The 17,171-nt window shown below is 35.6% G+C and overlaps 1 protein-coding gene across 2 annotated transcripts in view; it reads left to right on the top strand.

Annotated features, from left to right (window-relative positions):
- Positions 1 to 16,864, top strand: part of LOC142348831 (testis-expressed protein 9-like) — a 49,957-nt gene extending 33,093 nt beyond the window's left edge. For both annotated transcript variants that reach the window (XM_075400362.1, XM_075400361.1), the window contains one exon: positions 16,406 to 16,864. In XM_075400362.1, the coding sequence (XP_075256477.1) occupies positions 16,406 to 16,648 (243 nt within the window). In that variant the 3' untranslated portion in view covers positions 16,649 to 16,864. The remainder of the gene's footprint in view (positions 1 to 16,405) is intronic.
- Positions 16,865 to 17,171: the final 307 nt, after the last annotated feature.

The raw sequence follows: 17,171 nt of genomic DNA, 5'->3' as shown, positions 1-17,171 counted from the left end.
CAAAGGGAGATGTTTTTCAAAAACTCTTGCTGGCAGTGGAGTACAACAAAAGCAATTTCAACGGATTCTCACAAGCAGACACTACTGCTTCCATTCAAAAGCGTTTGCCAATTTTTACGAAAAACGTCACAAACAAATTTCAACAACCTGACTGCTTATACCGAAACTTTGCTGGACACAAAAGTTTGGAATTAAATGCATCGAAGCAAAAAAATCAACCAATTCAAACTGATCAACTAACAACTGAAACTCTGAAAAGATTTCAATCGATTCTCTCTGGACCGCATGTTGGTGCTTTTTTTCAAGTAATGGATATTTTTATTAGTGGATATGGAAAGTTGGAAATTGATTCTGATGTTCTGTGTGTTCGTTTCCTTTATGAAGAAAAAATTAAATTTTGAAAAAAAAATTTATTTTCAATATAGGTTAGTAATGTTAGAACATCATATGAAGCGCAAAACGAAGCAAATCAATATCACTCATTTTTACAAGTTTTTGTCCACTGAAAATAATATGAGCAATATAAATACAAAATAAGCCACACAAAATTGAGTTTTGTTTCTGTATAGGTTGGTTTCTCAGTAATTCATATACGGTATTAACATTAAAGTTTGAGACTATTCTGCTCTGCAAGTGTTTGTATGACGATAGAGTTTGGCCTAAGGGATCTGCAAAAATAATTTTTTGATCTTTTTGGCAGAGAAGAATCCAATGGGTTCCAATTGATGCAGACGTTGAAATATTGACTATAATGAAGCTGTTGTCGGTTAAGTTGGTTGGAAAATTATCAGCCGCATAAACTCCACAAAACTTGTATTTGAGTTCCGAACATCTCTGAATTAGAGAGTTCAAGTTGTCTTCGTCCATTAGTTTGTTAAAATATGATTCTTTGAAACTTTCCGCGCCGAATCAATATAAATGGTACTTGCTTTTTCCCCAATAATGAATATTTCTACATTATGAACTAAGGCAGCAGAAAACTTTAGGTCAATTGATACAGAACAATTTGTAAGTTCAGGGTGAATAAAATCGTGAGACGCCTGCTGAGTACTCGTCAGATCGAAAACCATAATAAAATGATTTGGGTAGTCTTCTAGACTGATTCCATGTCCATTGTCGATATAGGCTAGATCTGACATAGTGTGAAAGTAAACACGCTTTGAATCATCAGTTGAAATAGGACTATCAGCAACGGGAAGACCATTACGGTAAATGCAAATTTGTTCCAAATTGAATTTTCTATAGTGAAATGGGTTAAGCAGCTTGCTTCCGAGGAAAGCTTCGTTCGTTTTTAAGCAAATGGCGAGTCTTCTAATGGGTTCTCTGCCAAAAACATCTTCTTGCTTCCAACTCTGCAAACCGGCAGAAGCCAGAAAAGTTTTAGTAATCGTTTCTAGGTAAGGATAGGATGCTGGACTGGACAGCAGGGTCTTTTCTATTGCTGACACAACATCATCGTTCAGCGTCATTTTCCGTACATATAAGTTAGCTTCTGTAATTTTTATTTTGTAGGATTTTGCAGCGTCATCTGAAATTAAAGAAAAATCGTCAATTGATCGCCGAAAAGAGATTCAGATTGTTACACCATTGAGAAGATGTCGATCACAGGTAAAGAAGTCAAGCGCCACCTTTCCGTAAAATGTACACTCAGCAGATGCTCTGACTAAAGTTTTTCGTCTGGTGATTTCGGATGCTGCAATTCCCCCGGGATTTGCTTCATAAGAATAGCCTTGACATGCCAACCACGTGCTTTTGGCATCTTTATTGTGAGAAAACTCGGTTTCGATGAAACTTTTGTGGGCATAGTTACCATTGGCACTCGAAATTTTCAAACCGTTAGCAGATACTGTACAATCAGAAAAAAGTGAATGTAGGACATTGTTGCAAAAGTATGGCGCGTCTGTTTTAGTCACATCTGCAGCAGCAGTGTTGTCATATTTCAAATCAGCATCAGAAGACTGTACAATCTTGCACTTGATTTCAAGAAAAATTTTTTGGAGATCAATGAAATTGTTGCGGTCTCCTGCAACTTCAAACTCTAGCATTGGTCCATTAGGGCTGTAAACCGGTCCCAATTTCTGACAAAAACTTCCATCAAATGTAACAAGGAGAGCTGGTTTCTCGAATAAATCCAACGAACTATGCGTTGCTGCGGCTGGTAACATATTACCGATCATCTTTTACTTTGGCGAAGAAGTCCGACCGACTTCTTTTTGGTACTCTTTTTCGTGAAATGGTGGTTTTGCGTTTGGTTGTTTTCCTTGGTCCAGCGCGTAAGCGTTTTGAATTCCTTCTTATTCTTCTCGTTCGTCGCATTCGGAGGGCTAAAGATCCACCTGTTTGTTTTTTCACTGTGTTTGATATGGTGTTCTTTAGAGCTTGCTTTGGTGATTTCTTTTTACCGATAACATCCATCAACTCAGGGACGCCTTGTAGCAACAGTTCTTTTCCGATGCGTTTAGCTGCTGGCAGAACAAACTTCCGAGCAAGTGGCAGTGCAACACGTCCAATACCGCTAGCTAATGCTCCAAAACCACTACCTCTTTGTCTATAGTGACCGGAAAAGTGAGGCAATGATGATGCTTGGTTTGCGTAGTAGGAATCAATTTAATCACCAAATTTTTTAAATTGTAGTGTTAAAATAACTTTACCAGTCCCCGAAAAGGGAACTAACTGTCCCGTTTCAGTTCGCAGCTCAATTGATATTGATTGAATGGTGTTCGAAAGTAGTTTTTTGTAGTCTAAATTTGTGAAAACTATCCGGTGAGTGGGCTCCAACTCAAACGCTACCGTTTTTCAAACGCTGTTTTGAATCAATGACTCTTAACAATGGTGCTTTCGCATCACCCACATACTGATACTCAATAATGTTTGTGTAAATAAAAATTAAATGCTTTCCAGCGCAAAGGTCTGCTGGAAAATCACCATAATAGGCTTTCGTATCATCATTTTTCATTAATCGGTTCGCTGTTGTGGGAATCTTTTTGTATCCAATATGAATTCCGTAACCATCTGGAATACCTTTAAAGCCAATTATACTGGGTATTTCTTCACTTGGAAAGGTAATTCCCTCGTATTTACCAAAAATCATTTCGTATTTCCCACTGCTTTTGATTTCTCGGAAAGAGAAGTTAGGCAGTCCAACTGTTCTCTTGATAGTTGCTAAAAGTTGAGCAACTGTATCATAAGTGCCAGCCATAAACGCTAATTTTTCTCCATTGTAGGGTCGTGAGATGACGTTGGATCCAGTTGCGCGATTTTGTGATTCCTCATATCCCCTGAGACTGAACGCAACCAAATCTCCATTAACTATGTGTTCAATTTTTGTTGGAAAAATGATTTCACTCAGAGCCACTCTCCAGTCTCCTGTGAGATTAATTTCATCATTAAAAAAATTTCTGAAATTTGCTAAAGTGTTTTCCTGAAAAACGTCCATCGAAGCAGATGATATAACGTGTACCGTGAACTCATCCTCAAAACGGTTACTACTCATTTTGATTTGGAGATTCTCGTACTAGTTGTAATTCTGGCTGGTAAAACTTGCCCTGGATAATTTCTTTATTAGAATCAATAAGAGAATATGTAGGTGGGTTAAGCGTCGGAATACCGGCAATTTCAAAAATTTCGTCAGTGAAAGATTGCTTGTATCCTTTTCGGAAAGTTTTTTCCTTTTTAACGATTCGAACAAAATCACCCACGTAAAGTTTTGGTTTTTGACTGCGACGTGTCTCCACAGTTAATGATACAAGTCTTGGTACATCTTTTTTGGTAACTTTGTTAGGAGCAAGTTTGGTGACACGATTAACACGGGAGTTGATAGTTTTTACGAATTGATCCAAATTGTTAATATAAGAATACGTCCATTTTTCCTCCAAATATCGGTAAATAATATTTTTAAGTGACCTGATGTTTCTTTCTGCAAACGCAGACTTCTTTTCGCTGAAAGTACTATACAAATGAATTCCTCGTTTGTTGCAGAGTGTTTTGAAAGCTCCCAAAAACTCAGTACCATCATCCACCCAAACTTTTTGTGGTTGCTTGTGTTTGATCATGTTTCGGAAGGCCTTTGCGGTTTCTGTTGCATTTTTTGTTTTCAACGGTTCAACACGTAGATACCTCGAGAGGCAGTCAACTGCTACGAGCAAATATTTAACATCACGATTGTATTTTGCAAGTTTATCAACATGAGCTAAATCTAAAGACCAGATTTCATTCAGATCGTTGACGATTACTTTTAATCGCGGAAAATTCAACCGCTGTGCACGATATTTTGTGAAGGATGGTTTTGTTTCCAAATACATTTTGACTTTTGTCATTGGCAGTTTACTGAAATCTTTTAATCGCTTTGAACTTCCGAATGATGCTGGACCTTTAGAATAGAGTCTATCCAGTAGTTTCACATCTTTAATAGTTAGCCCATTTTTTTCCTTTCGTCTCCTGCTCTGTCTTTTTGTTTGTTTGATTTTTTGGTTCTGCAGTTTTTGATCCGGAGGCTTTACTTTGACTTCCACTGCTCTGTTCGCTTCTTTGTTGTTTTTCTGATTCTCCTTGAATTTGTTCGGTTTCCTCTTCTTTCTCCTCATCGCTGTAAACTTCTTTGAGAACTTTTTTAGCATGAGTGTTGGATACTAAGTGCGGGGGTATCTTGAGTTCGTGCAAAATGTTTGTGTACACGGCTAGGTCAATTTTCTTTGTCGGCTGTTGCAAATTGTACAAAAAAGTTGACACTTTAACTCTCATAGGTTTGTCCTCAATATGAAGGAAACCACTCGGGTCCTCAATGGAAACTGTTTCTGAACTTAATATCTTGTTTAGGATGATTTCCGCTCTTTGGATTTTGTTTTCTTCCATTAATTCTACTTCTGACATTATAGAGTCAAAGTCTGATTGCCTTTTTTTCAATGAGGGCTCAATTTCGCCATCATCACTAAAGAAAGACTGTACACTTTCACTTCCATCATCCAATTCACTTTTTAAATCAACACTACTTGTTCTTCTTTTGCGCTTTTTCACGATATTAGTTTTATTAGTTTCCTGTTCAGTCGCCTCTTTGCTTTCAAAATCGGTTGGGTTGTTTCGTTGGAGGAGTGACAATTGAGCAGCTTTCTGTTTATAAATGGGATTATCCAAAATTTCTGTCCTAGTCGGTTGTTTTGACACAAACATTCTTTTTGGTATCAAGACAAACTCTTCCGCATGCATTACTACTTCTTCAAGTAAAGGTAACAAGAGAGACTTATGCTTCGAAGTAGATGTAAATTTTTTACCAATAGCTGACGCTTTTTCCTCAAACTTGTCTCTTTGGAAAGAAAATGTCGGAATGATGTTTCGTAGTTTTCAAGTAACTTTTATCTGTGGGCACGTTTCCATTTATAATATTGAGAAAGCATTCACAGAGAAATTTTATAAATTTGTTTGATGATTTTTTAATGAATTTTTTTAGCATGCTTTCCGGCATTTCGAGCATTCGCCTCAGCATACATATCTCTTTCTCTCTCATTTGTGAGGTGGGTAATTACAGCTTTGGAAGATGGCAGATAGAAAGTTGTTGGCCCCAGTGGTACAATTTTTGAACAATAACGTAGTGAGTCGGTTGTTTTTGGGTCTAAATCAATCAATAAGTGTCCGAATGGTTGTTTTGTTGCAAGGTCATAGCTGTCTTTTAAAAAGTTTGTGTTATTGAGTTGTTTTCCAATATAACTTATCTGCTGTATATCTCTGGGAGATTTGAACAAAATGATGTGTGTTGTGTTGAGATCAATTGTTCGAGACCATTTACTCTGTTGAAACAAATTATGCTTAACATGGATAACACTGATTTTTTTGTGGCGTCCAGCTGTTGCAAGTTTTGAAAACTCCTTGTCATTGAAAATTTCCTCGCAGGAATCGTCAAAGACGAGCAAACAGTTTTCCAACTGTGAAATGAATTCAAATCCCGAGAATTTGGTAAAATAAATGTTCAAGTTACGCTCCATCGTTTGAAATTTTGGTTGATCATGTTGATAGAAATAGTATATTGACTTGAAATTAGGGAAAAACGTATTCTTAAGAAGCATTTGAAAAATAATTTCGGTCTTTCCACAACCTGAAGGACCACAGACTGCCATGAAGAGACGATCACTCGTTGAGATTATTTTATTCATAACTTAGGATTTGGAAGTGCGTATCCAACTGTGCACGATAGCAATGAAAACCAAAATGTTGATTCTTCACAATCGAGGTGGAAGAAAACTAATTTGGTCAGCGAAACTACAATAAGAAAAACTATTATCGAAACTTGTGTAAAATAAACTACCTCAGAGCGCGGTAATCTAGAATTGCAAAACCTCCAAGACCGTCTCTCTTGGTTTTGATCATCAAAAACCAAGTCAGTGATTCCTGCTCCTCCACTGCCAGCGCAATCTAATTGATCTCCTGATTGACTCATTTTGAAAGCAAATGATTTTCAAAAATGAATTTAATTCAAAAATTCTGTTAGTTTATTGTTTAGTTAGTTCATCAACCATAAAAAATTCGTATGTAATAAATTCAGAGTTTTTGTCTTCCTTCTTATATTTTACTTTATAGTTCGCTTGGAATCCGTAGTCATTGCCATAGTAGACAATTGACTCCACCTTTCCTTCTCTGACTACCTCTTTGATTTCATCGGGGAGACTCTCATCGTCCAGGGGTACTGGTACTGGCACTGGATACTTGGGCGTAGGTAAAGGGGTTAGTTTCAGTTTTTTCATTTTCTCTTGTAAAGACATGATACATTTGAAAGTACTCCAGCAGTGAAAGATATTTCTTTAGTGTTTCAATTTCAGCAGTATTACAAAGTATTTGCTGCTTCCTCAGTATAGTTTGTCCACGAGAATCAATTTTTTCTTCTTTCAGAAAAGTCACTGTCAACTGGTTATCACTCGCAATGCAACTGCATACTGTCAAATTTGGAGATAAATTCACTTGAAGAACTGAAGGAGTTGCTTTCTCCACACGACGACTCATTAGTTGGTAGTGTTATCCAATAAAAGTACACTTGTGCCTTTCTCTTTGCGCAATGCTTTTTCTTTTGTTTGAATGGTAGTATAGATGAATGAAGTGAACAAGTCAAGTGCTCTACTGGAGTGAAGATTTCTTCAATTTTTGGACATAGCAATGTTTCTAAATTTGTGACGTCTTTTTGAAGGAGTTTTTGCAGTGTCTCCGTCTTCTCCTTCCACTTTGCGTAGAATTTTGGCAGTAGGAAAACGGATCTTGATTGCTATAAATATTTGTGATAGAAACCAGTAAGGGTAGCTGCCGCTGTCCCACGAAATACCATGCAAATGCTTCGATACCCACTGATGCGATTTCCTCTCACTCGAGGACAGCGAGTTGAAGGAAATTGGAGGAAGAAAAAGAACCGTGTCTGAGTAGTTGTTTGAACAAATAGATAATTCTTTTATAATGAATCCACTCTTTTTGTGTCGAAAACCTTCAAAATCTATAACAACAATCTCCGGACTCAACATTCCAGCAAACTGACTAAGTTACGTTTAAAAGTTTTCACGAACAAGCAGAAGAATAAACCTGTCAGGTGACCAACGTAAGCGTTTGTGATTGGACAAGGCAAAACGTAAGAGTATCCTGGACCCTTTTGGCTATACTCTGCAATAAATCCAGAGGCATCATGAAGAATTGCATGTAAGCGAAGCACTTTAAATGATTTCAAATAAGTATCCAATGAAGAGTTATCTATTCCAATGATCCCACCATAAGGCCTCAGTTTTAGTGCAATTTCGAGGTTAACATCAGGGTCCAAGTGCAAGCAGGTTGCCAAAAAGTAAAGAAATCTTTCATTATGTTCTGGATAGTCTGTTTTTATTAAATTATAGATTTCATGAATGGTTTTTAAATCTACCGTCGCGATTGTTGTTGTCATGCTGTTTTTGAGCAAGCATTATAGACAAATGAAAATTAGGTGACTTTTGCAGGGTATGATAATTACTTTTTTTTGTTTGTGTCTACATGACAGCTCCTTTTCCCCCAAGGTTTTTAAAGTTCTTCCTGGTTGGTTTCCTTAAACTGATTTTTTTTTTAAAATGCAGGTGTCCCCCCTCCCCTCCATAAGACTCAGAGAAAAACAAAGAAAAATCTAAGTGTCCCCCCTGTAGTTTGACCGGGAAGACACTTGTGTCCCCCCCCCCTGTAGTTTGACCGGGAAGACACTTGTGTCCCCCCCCCCTGTAATGTTCACGGGAAGACACTTATGTCCCCCCTGTAGTTTGACCGGGAAGACACTTGTGTCCCCCCCTGTAGTGTTCACGGGAAGACACTTATGTCCCCCCGGAGTTTGCGCAGACCAAAACAAGATTAAAGTACCCTGGCGCAGACATATGACGAATTCACTTTCAAAGCGGTGGTAGTTAAAATGGCTTCAAGCCCAAAGCGGCAAACCAGTCACGCAAGTGGAGGGAAAATGGCTTCCCAAGATTAGTTTCATGCATGGCAGGGGAAATAAGGAGAAAGAATTTCAAAGTGTCCCACCCTGTAGTTTGCCCAGGAAGACACTTGTGTCCCCCCCCCCCGTAGTGTTCACGGGAAGACACTTATGTCCCCCCCCCCCCCCCGTAGTTTGCCCAGAAAGACACATCACTACTGATATTTTCTTTTCTTTCAATCCCAATAGAGTTATGGGAATCAACGGCGGCTATTTTTCGGCAATCTGCCGATTATGTTTTCCTATTCTGTTTCAATCCCGATGTGCGTCTAGCGCGTCAACGGCGGCAATTTTCCGGAAATCTGCCGGCTATGTTTCTTTGTTTTACACTCTACGGGTACAATTAGACTTTGCTGTTGTTTTGGCGATCTGATGTTAAGGTGTGCTGTAGTTTCTCGGTAATTTTTTTCCGAGAAACTACAGCACGCCTTAATAAACCTTAAAGAGTAATGTTTTAAGTAAATCATTCTTTGGTATGTTTCTTTTTCCTCTTGTTTTTGCTTGTTTTTTGGCGTTTTTCAAAATAGGTTTTTATTTTCAGTTGATTATTGCGATAATTAATTTGAGACACTTTTAAGAGGAGAGGTCTGAATGTTTGAAAGGCCGGTCTTTAATTACCGTTTTGCAATTTTTTGCAATATCAATTTGGGAACAATTTTCAAGATAATGGTTGGTGGATTCCGCTGTGATTGTTTCTAAAAGTTTTTGCCCACTTTTTTTACTTTGCAATAGTTTTACTTGATAAAGGTCTTAAAGAATTTGTAACAATTAGTTTTAAGAAAGTATTGGCAATTTCTTCTTTAGTCTTGTCAGTTTATGTAGTTCTTTCTGGTGTTTTATCAATCAATTGGTTTCTCTTAATGGCAATTCTCCTTGTTTGCTAATGGAGTGTAAATGAATCTAACTCTACTCACTCATTTGACTTTTTGACCTAAAAACGACATATGCAAGTAGCGCCAGGAGGCTATTGAGTTCTGTTAGAGCCTTACTTATTATCAGCTCCTGAAAGCGCGATTCGCCAAATCTGTTTTTGGACAATTTTTTAGTGAAGGGGGGTTCGTGATCTTAAACGTTTGACCCCAACCCATGCGTCGTTTGCCCCACTCCGCTCAAGGCCGCCCTCCACCAATGCTAGCATTCCGAAGCCCCAGTTGGATACTACTGATGTCAACCGCTTGCTGTTAGTGTGAAAGAAGTTCTCCCTACGTGTCCATTATGTTTCAATATTAGTTTCTGAAAATCATTTTTTAATAGCCGCCGTCTTTCAAAGGCTATTATTTAGGCGCTCTGTCTTTTTTTAATTCGCTATACTTTTTTATCACGTTTTTCGTTTTATAAAAATCACAATTCTCACGCGTAACTTCTCTCTTACTTCACTCACTGTTTCAACTGAAAGGATTTCAAATATGTAGTGAAAACGGTCAATGCCAAAAGTGCAAAATCAGAAGAACGGGATAGACCGGTGATAAGTCATAGTGCATTAAGTTATCAAAGTTCATTAAAGAGATTGCTAGCTGGCGTAAGTATTATGCTTCAGTTTAGAAGCTTCAATAAGTGTCATTTTGAGATCTAACCGAATATGCAGAATTAACTCACCAAATATCACTTTGAAACTGGGAAAACTTCTGTCAATTTCTATCTCTTAATTTTTTCTGTTTTAATCTCAATGTGCGTCAAGCGGGTCAACGGTGGCTTTTTTCCGACAATTTGCCGGCTATGTTTTTTTTGCGTTTTTGTTGTTCTTTTTTGTCTTACCGGTCAATCGCTTTAATTACAGTGCTTATCGGTTGCTAAAGAGGCTAAAACTATTCGAAACTTTTGTTTTGTTAATAGCTAATGCTTTTGATGACACACGTTGTGTTTACAAAGTTTTTGCCGAAATTTTCATTGTTCGCTGAAGTTCTCCAGTAACTTAGTCTCATTGTTGACCGCAGTAACTGTTTGCTATTGAGACTCACATGAATCTTACTAATGACTTGCAATCATAGCGTTGTTTTATGAATATCTGTTTTCAGCTTCGCAGATTTTTCAGTATTGAGGGTTATTGCTGCGTTTTTTCTGACGTTGTTACGTAAAGTGGACACTGTTTTTGTGTCCACTTTTGTGTCCACTGATTCATGTGTCCAAAATTGTAGAGAATTTTAAATAAAGAAATTTAATCAGTTCTTGACTTTTGTCTTTCTTTTTGAGTTTGTTCTCCTTTTTCTTTGTAAGCATTTGCTTATTTTTTTTCCGTCTGTCGCATATCTGTCAATAATTGAACTGTGTTTTTATCACAAAGTCTATTGAGTGCAAAGAGTAAGAGTTTGGAGACGGAACGTGTGAAAGTTTATCAAAAAATTCAGAATTCTGATTTTGATACCTTGTTCAGTTAATCTTTTGTCCTTCGTTTCGAATTGCATAAATTAAAAACATAGTTGTTCCGACCCCTCTTGAGGGGGAAGGAACTATATACTCAAACGGGTTTTTTTTGTTCAGTCAATTTTGGCCGATCGATATATTCATCGTAGAGAGTTGAGACTGGTATCATTAGAAAGCTTGTCCAGCGTAGAATATGGAATTAAAAAGATTTTTTAATTTTCGTTTTTTACAGGGAGTTATCGAGGTTTAAATTTTGAGAAAATAGTGTGAATTCCGGCGAGATTTTATTCACTTTTTCCGGAATTTTTGAATAAAACTTCGCTAATTTTGTTAATTTTTTTAAGTGATGTTGATTTTTATTTGTAAGAACAAAAAAATCACAAGAATATTGTAGGCTATTTTTATTTTTTTCAAAAATTCTGACTAAATATTTCAGCATTAACAAGACTTTTTCTTCAAAAACAGCACGAAATAAGTTTCTTTAGTCCATTTTGATTAAATTTGCAGAAAGTACAGACCCAAACACCACTAACACAATTTTTGTAGACTCAAAAGGAGGCTTTTTTACTTCAAAAACCGTTGAGAGTGCTCTGTAATTAAAACTTCGCCGTTTTTTGCTAAATTTATTCGTTGATTATCAAACACGCAGCATCTATTTTTGATTTTTTAGCTAACAAAAAATCAATATCTATAACACTCGAATAATTAAGTTTTCTTAAAGAACAAACAGTATTAGCAGGCCTAGTTTTGGACCAATCTTGGACTCGTATAATCCAAAAGTAATTCGGATTGTAAACAGTCGGTGTTTTTCATAGAAAAATTCGATCTCTTCTACAATAATTAAATAACAGAACATTTCAAAAAAAAGCTCAATGATAGTTCCAATTGGGTTCTTAATTAGCTCCACATTTTTGTATCTAGTTGATTACTTGAAAGCTTATGGTCGTTTTGACTTTTAAAAGTATTTGATTTTCAAATAAATAATGACTTATTGAACTTTTGCCTCTATTTTTCTCTTTCTTTGGTCAACTTGTAGCTTATTGTCCGCAATGAAAGAATGCTTCTTCTTTCTATTGAAATCGAATTCATCCTTTATTGCAGTTTTACGCTTTAATTTATGGCTACTGGCTTTGATACAACTAGATTTCAAATTTTCTTAATTTTTATTTATTTGCCCTTTTTTTCACGTTTTCTAGTTTTGTCACATTATCACGTTATTGACAGTTCATATATCACATTTTTGGCTTTCAAAAGAAGGAACAATAGATATTATTAAAATGCTTGAAGATATAGATTATGATTTTAACGGCTTCGACACTACTTTCTCGAAAAATGTAACTGATTTTTTTTAAATTGTCTTTTACTGCCGCTTTACTTTGTCTTTTTAGTCGTATGAAACTTTAATATACAATGACCCGGTTTCATTGCCTTTTCATGGAAGAATAGATGAGACGATATTCTGATCTTTGTAGATAGCTGATAGCTTTTATGACTCTGAAAACAATTGTTTTCCAAATTAAAAAAAAAACACTTCGCAACACACAAATTTCGCAATTTTGTTCCTTTTTTTGTCTGGTTGTTATCTAGTCTATTTAATTACAGGCCCATTATTACGTTATTGTTGTCAAAGGAAGGTTTCAAAAGGGGATTAGTGTCACACAAAAAATGTTTCTAAAGAATTCGTTGACTTTACTGGCTTCGACACGAAAAAAAAGTAAATTTATTTTTGATTTTTGTCATGTTTGACGTTCTTTTTGTAGACATAAGACATATTCTGGATAATTGCATTTCTCATGGGCTTCTGTTGGAGGAATATACAAACATAGTTAATTTTTTAATTCTTTAATTAATGGCGTTCATGTCTTTGGAAAAAAAATTTTTTCGAAAAAAAATTAAAGTGTTATTTATTTTTGCATTTTGGTTTCCATTTTTGTCTACTTGTTACCTAGCTTCATTAATGAAAGGTCACATAATAGACTATCGGTGGTTGCAGAAAGTTCAATTGAACACATTTTGATGGCCATAGTATGGCTTTACGGTTTCGAAAGCGTTTTCTGCCAAGTTTTATTTGATTTTTTGTTTGTTATCTATATGTTCTTTTTGTAACCGCGTGAAAAATTGAATACAGGCAGCTCTTAATTCCTTCTATGGAAGCATTGGTAATAGTACACCTATGGGATATTTTATTTGATTTCTAATGGTTTTCATTATTTGGAAATTAATTGTTTTAAAAAAAAATAAGCGAATTTTTCAACTTTACTGTTTTTGTTCTTTATTGTCTAATTGTTACCAAGCCTTTTTATTGACTACTCCCTTATCTTTTCTGGTGAATTACAAGTTAGTTTATTGAATATCAGTTTTATCTGGCGGTATTTTGGCTTTGTTAATAGCTTTTGTTTTTTAAAACGGACATGAATTTTTGATGTAATTAATTTTTGTTGTTGCTGTTGTTTGATTTTGCTGTCTTGACTCGCTTTCTTAATATTTGCACATATCATCAATCTAATGCGCCATTTTACTCCAGTTGTTATTCCCCTTCTATAGAAGCATTGGTAATTGTAAACCTATGAGATATTTTAGTTGATTTCTAATGGTTTTCATTACTTTGAATTTAATTGTTTTTAATAATTATAAGCGAATTTTCCAACTTTACTGTTTTTGTTCTTTATTGTCTAACTGTTATCGAGTTTTATAATGGACTGCTCCCATTTCTTTTCTGGCGAATTACAAGTTATTTTGTTAGTTTCAGTTTTATCTGACTATATTATGACTTTGTTATTAAGTTTTGTTTTTTAAAACGGACATAAAGTTTTTGATGTAATTAGTGTTTGTTGTTGTTGTTAGATTTTGCCGTTTGTCTTGACTCGCTTTCTTAATATTGGCATATCTCAATAATTTAAAGCATCATTTTTTACTCCACTGAGTTATTTGCTTTGGAGACTTTCTTTTCTTTCATACACCAATTTTTTTTAAAATACTTGAATTTTTGGGTTTTACTATGTTCCTCATTTGGTAGATAATCAAGCCAAAATTGTGGATGAGCGGGGTCGGAAATTTATGTGCGATCGCACATTACCGAGTCGCCTTGTTAGGATATTCGAGTGAGTGTTTGGGTGCGGTTTGACTCACGTTTCTGCTTCGATTCTGGTGTGGAGACTTCGACTATGTTTGTGTTAAGTTCGTTGGTGTCTAATTGAAACAGGAAATGTCTCACTAAATTTTAGGGCAAACGGCTGAACTATTTGAGGAGTGGAGAGAAAAAAAGAGTAATTTTCTGTTTATACGGCATTTTTAAGAGAGCGAGAAAAGTAGATAAGGAAAAAAATTGCTAAGCGAGTAGTTTCTTTGATTTTGGAAGCACTTTTTTAACGTTTGTACTTTAGATTTTCGGATAAATTGGGTTATTTGCTCTCAAACGAAGTTTTAGCAAATGCATTAGTCCTGCTGGTCTTTTTTGGGATATATGGCATTACCAATTTGTTATCTGATCATTTTTTTGTGACCATTTGACATTTCGTCCTCTAAAAGGACATCAACAGGCAATTACGTTCATCAACAGCAAATAGCCGTACAACCGAAAAGTCTCTATTTATGCGGTTCAGCGAAACGTTCGGAGAAATAGTTCTATGGTGTGAAGGCAAATGTGCATTTATTAACCGAATTAATCGCTTCAGTTGATAGTGTTTGCTTTCTCTGAATAATACGCTAAACGTTTTCCAAAGAATAGTTTTTTTTGAGCTTTCGCCCCATTTCAATTTTTTTGCTGTGTCAAAACTAAGTCTTGAAAATTACAAGGTTCATTTGTTGCCAATAATAAATCGATAAAAGATATTTCATGACTTCTGAAGTGATTTGGTATGCTAAAGTGATTTGGTAAAGTTAAGAATTTTGGCAGATAGTTATGAGGTTCTTCTACTTGAAAAGATTTGCCAATTTCCTTAGTTTTCGGCTCTTTTTTTCTTTGTATTTCTTTCATTCCAAGGTTGTTGTACTGTTTACCCATTCTAAGGATTCTCAGAACTGTATTTTTTAATGTGTTGTGAATTTCAGTTCTTGAAAAGGAACTTTTCTAATTCTTTTTAATAGCCGCCTCAGCTTCTCAGCCGGCTATTATAGCGCTCCTGTTTTTAAAATTCAAAGAATTTTTATTACAATTCAAAGAACTTGAATTGTATTGGGGCGCTGTATTTTTTTTAGATCTTTTCACAATTTTCATGATTTTTGAAGTCAAATTGGAGTAGTGATTTTGGTCACGCCGAAACAGGAAGTGGAGCGAAAAAGCGAGTGGTTTTGCGGCGTAATTTTTTTCGCTCTAAATTTTTAGTAGAGTGAGAAAACGGTGTTTGAACAAAAGTTCGCTTTCTCGCTAGTGATTTTTTGTTCACATGCGTCAATTTCACCTTGATTTTTACTGTCTTTTTCGGTTTTTTGGATCGGATTTTTTGCTAAATGTTTTTCCTAATCAGTTTATAGTCCATTCTAGGACTAGTCTTTTATTTGAACCAAATTTCCATTTCTCGCTAGCGGTTTTTTTCACATGCGGCATTTTGACATTAATTTTCTGTTTTTTTGTTTTAATTTTTTGATCTGATTATTTTTAGAAATGGTTTTCTCAATTTACTCATATTTCGTTCTAGGTCTAGTTTTTGGTATTGTTAAGAAAAATTATATGAATTGTACGTCAGGACTTGTCCCGCTATGTTTTTTTTACTTTGTCGAATAAAAATTTATCGCTTTACTTCATTTCGCCGCTTTTCCAACATTTTGCGTGAAATCTTTTTGACTTCTCTAGGCTAGTTTCACTCTTCTCTCATTGTGGTAAAAGTGTTTTGAGACAGCAGTTGCTCAGCAAAGCAATTCAAAGTGAAGTATAAAAAAAAACGAAATCAGGAATGGAAACGGGATAAACCCATAAAGCGCGATTTTAGATGCCGTTACTCGAACTTTGTTCTTAGTTACCATCTCTAATGCTTTTTGGTGTTGATACTAGCCCCTTTTGTGAGCTCACTACGAAACAGGATCATGTTCAGCTCCAAATTGACATCTAAATAGTTCTTACTTTAAAATTGTTTGTACAAAAAGAATTTTTTCTAGTTTTTTTCTCTTCTTTCAATCCCAATCTTGGTTATGAGAATTAACGGCGGCTATTTTCCGGTAACCTGCCGGGTATGTTTTTATTTGGTTAATTTTTTGCCAGAACTAGGGTCCTCGATTTTGTTGACTGTCTTAGTTTGAAGTTATTTTAAAAAAATTAAGTATCGGGTCAATAATTTGTTCAATTTTTTGGATTGTAAGCCAGGAGTTGTCCTGCTATGTTTGTTCATTCATACATACAATTTCGAATGAGTTGCGTGCGCGACGACATTTTCACTCTTAGTGGTGCGAGCTTTTTGTTCATTTGCGTGAATGTTTTTGGTCAAATGTGATTTACCTCGCTCTCAGGAATGACTCGCCTTATTATCAAAATGAGTTTTCTTCACTTTAATTCATTGAGATAAGGTCAAATAAATGTTTGTCACTCTATTGAAGGTTTCTGAAAGTGTTTTTAAACTTTTTCTGTTCTTCAAATGCAGTTTTTTTCAGTCGCAATTATCGAAAGTGAGCCAGAACTCAAAAGAAAGCTCAGACGCAGAGAGAAAGCGAATGGACCAACTGGTGAACGAGAATAAGAAACTGGAAAAACAGAAGGGAGAGCTGATTGCTGGATTCAAGAAGCAATTGAAGTTAATCGACTTATTAAAAAGACAGCGTATGCATATAGAAGCAGCCAAGTTGCTCCATTTTACGGAAGAGGAATTCATGAAAGCATTGGATTTGGGGTCGTAGCACAAATTCAAACCAGATAGAAATTCTACTTTAGTTGATACCGCTGTACCAGTTTAGATCATGTTTTTTTGCGAGTTTCCAGGTCTCAAAATAATTACCAAAAACTCTGTGTTTGTTCATATTTATTACGAGCTGAAAATTGTAAATATGTGAATAGCGATGTTTATTCAAGTCCACGTGAAATAGTTAACTAGTTAAAAAAATTCTTGCTCATAGTCTTTAGTTTCTTAAAATGCGGGCATGCGATTGGTCGATGACTTTTCCTAAGCTCCTAATTTTGTTTGGGAATGAGGATCGGTAATGGCTTAACTTTATAAAAAAAATGAAGATGTAAAAATTTTGTGCTTGTTGATTAATGTGTTCTATGATGCCTCATCACTTTAAAGAATTTGGTGCACTTAGTTTCGTGCTAAGGAGAATTTGTCTCAAAAAGCACTCAAATCTGCAAAAAAATGACAAATATTTTTTTATTTTGGAAATTTAATCGACAAATAAGTCGTGTCGGTGTCTATCTTTACAAAAG

This window comes from Convolutriloba macropyga, chromosome 10 (assembly GCF_964194025.1).
Source record: "Convolutriloba macropyga chromosome 10, txConMacr16.3, whole genome shotgun sequence".
Lineage (NCBI taxonomy): Eukaryota > Metazoa > Xenacoelomorpha > Acoela > Convolutidae > Convolutriloba > Convolutriloba macropyga.
Note: the sequence above shows the minus strand (reverse complement) of the source record. Positions and strands in the feature narration are given on the sequence as shown.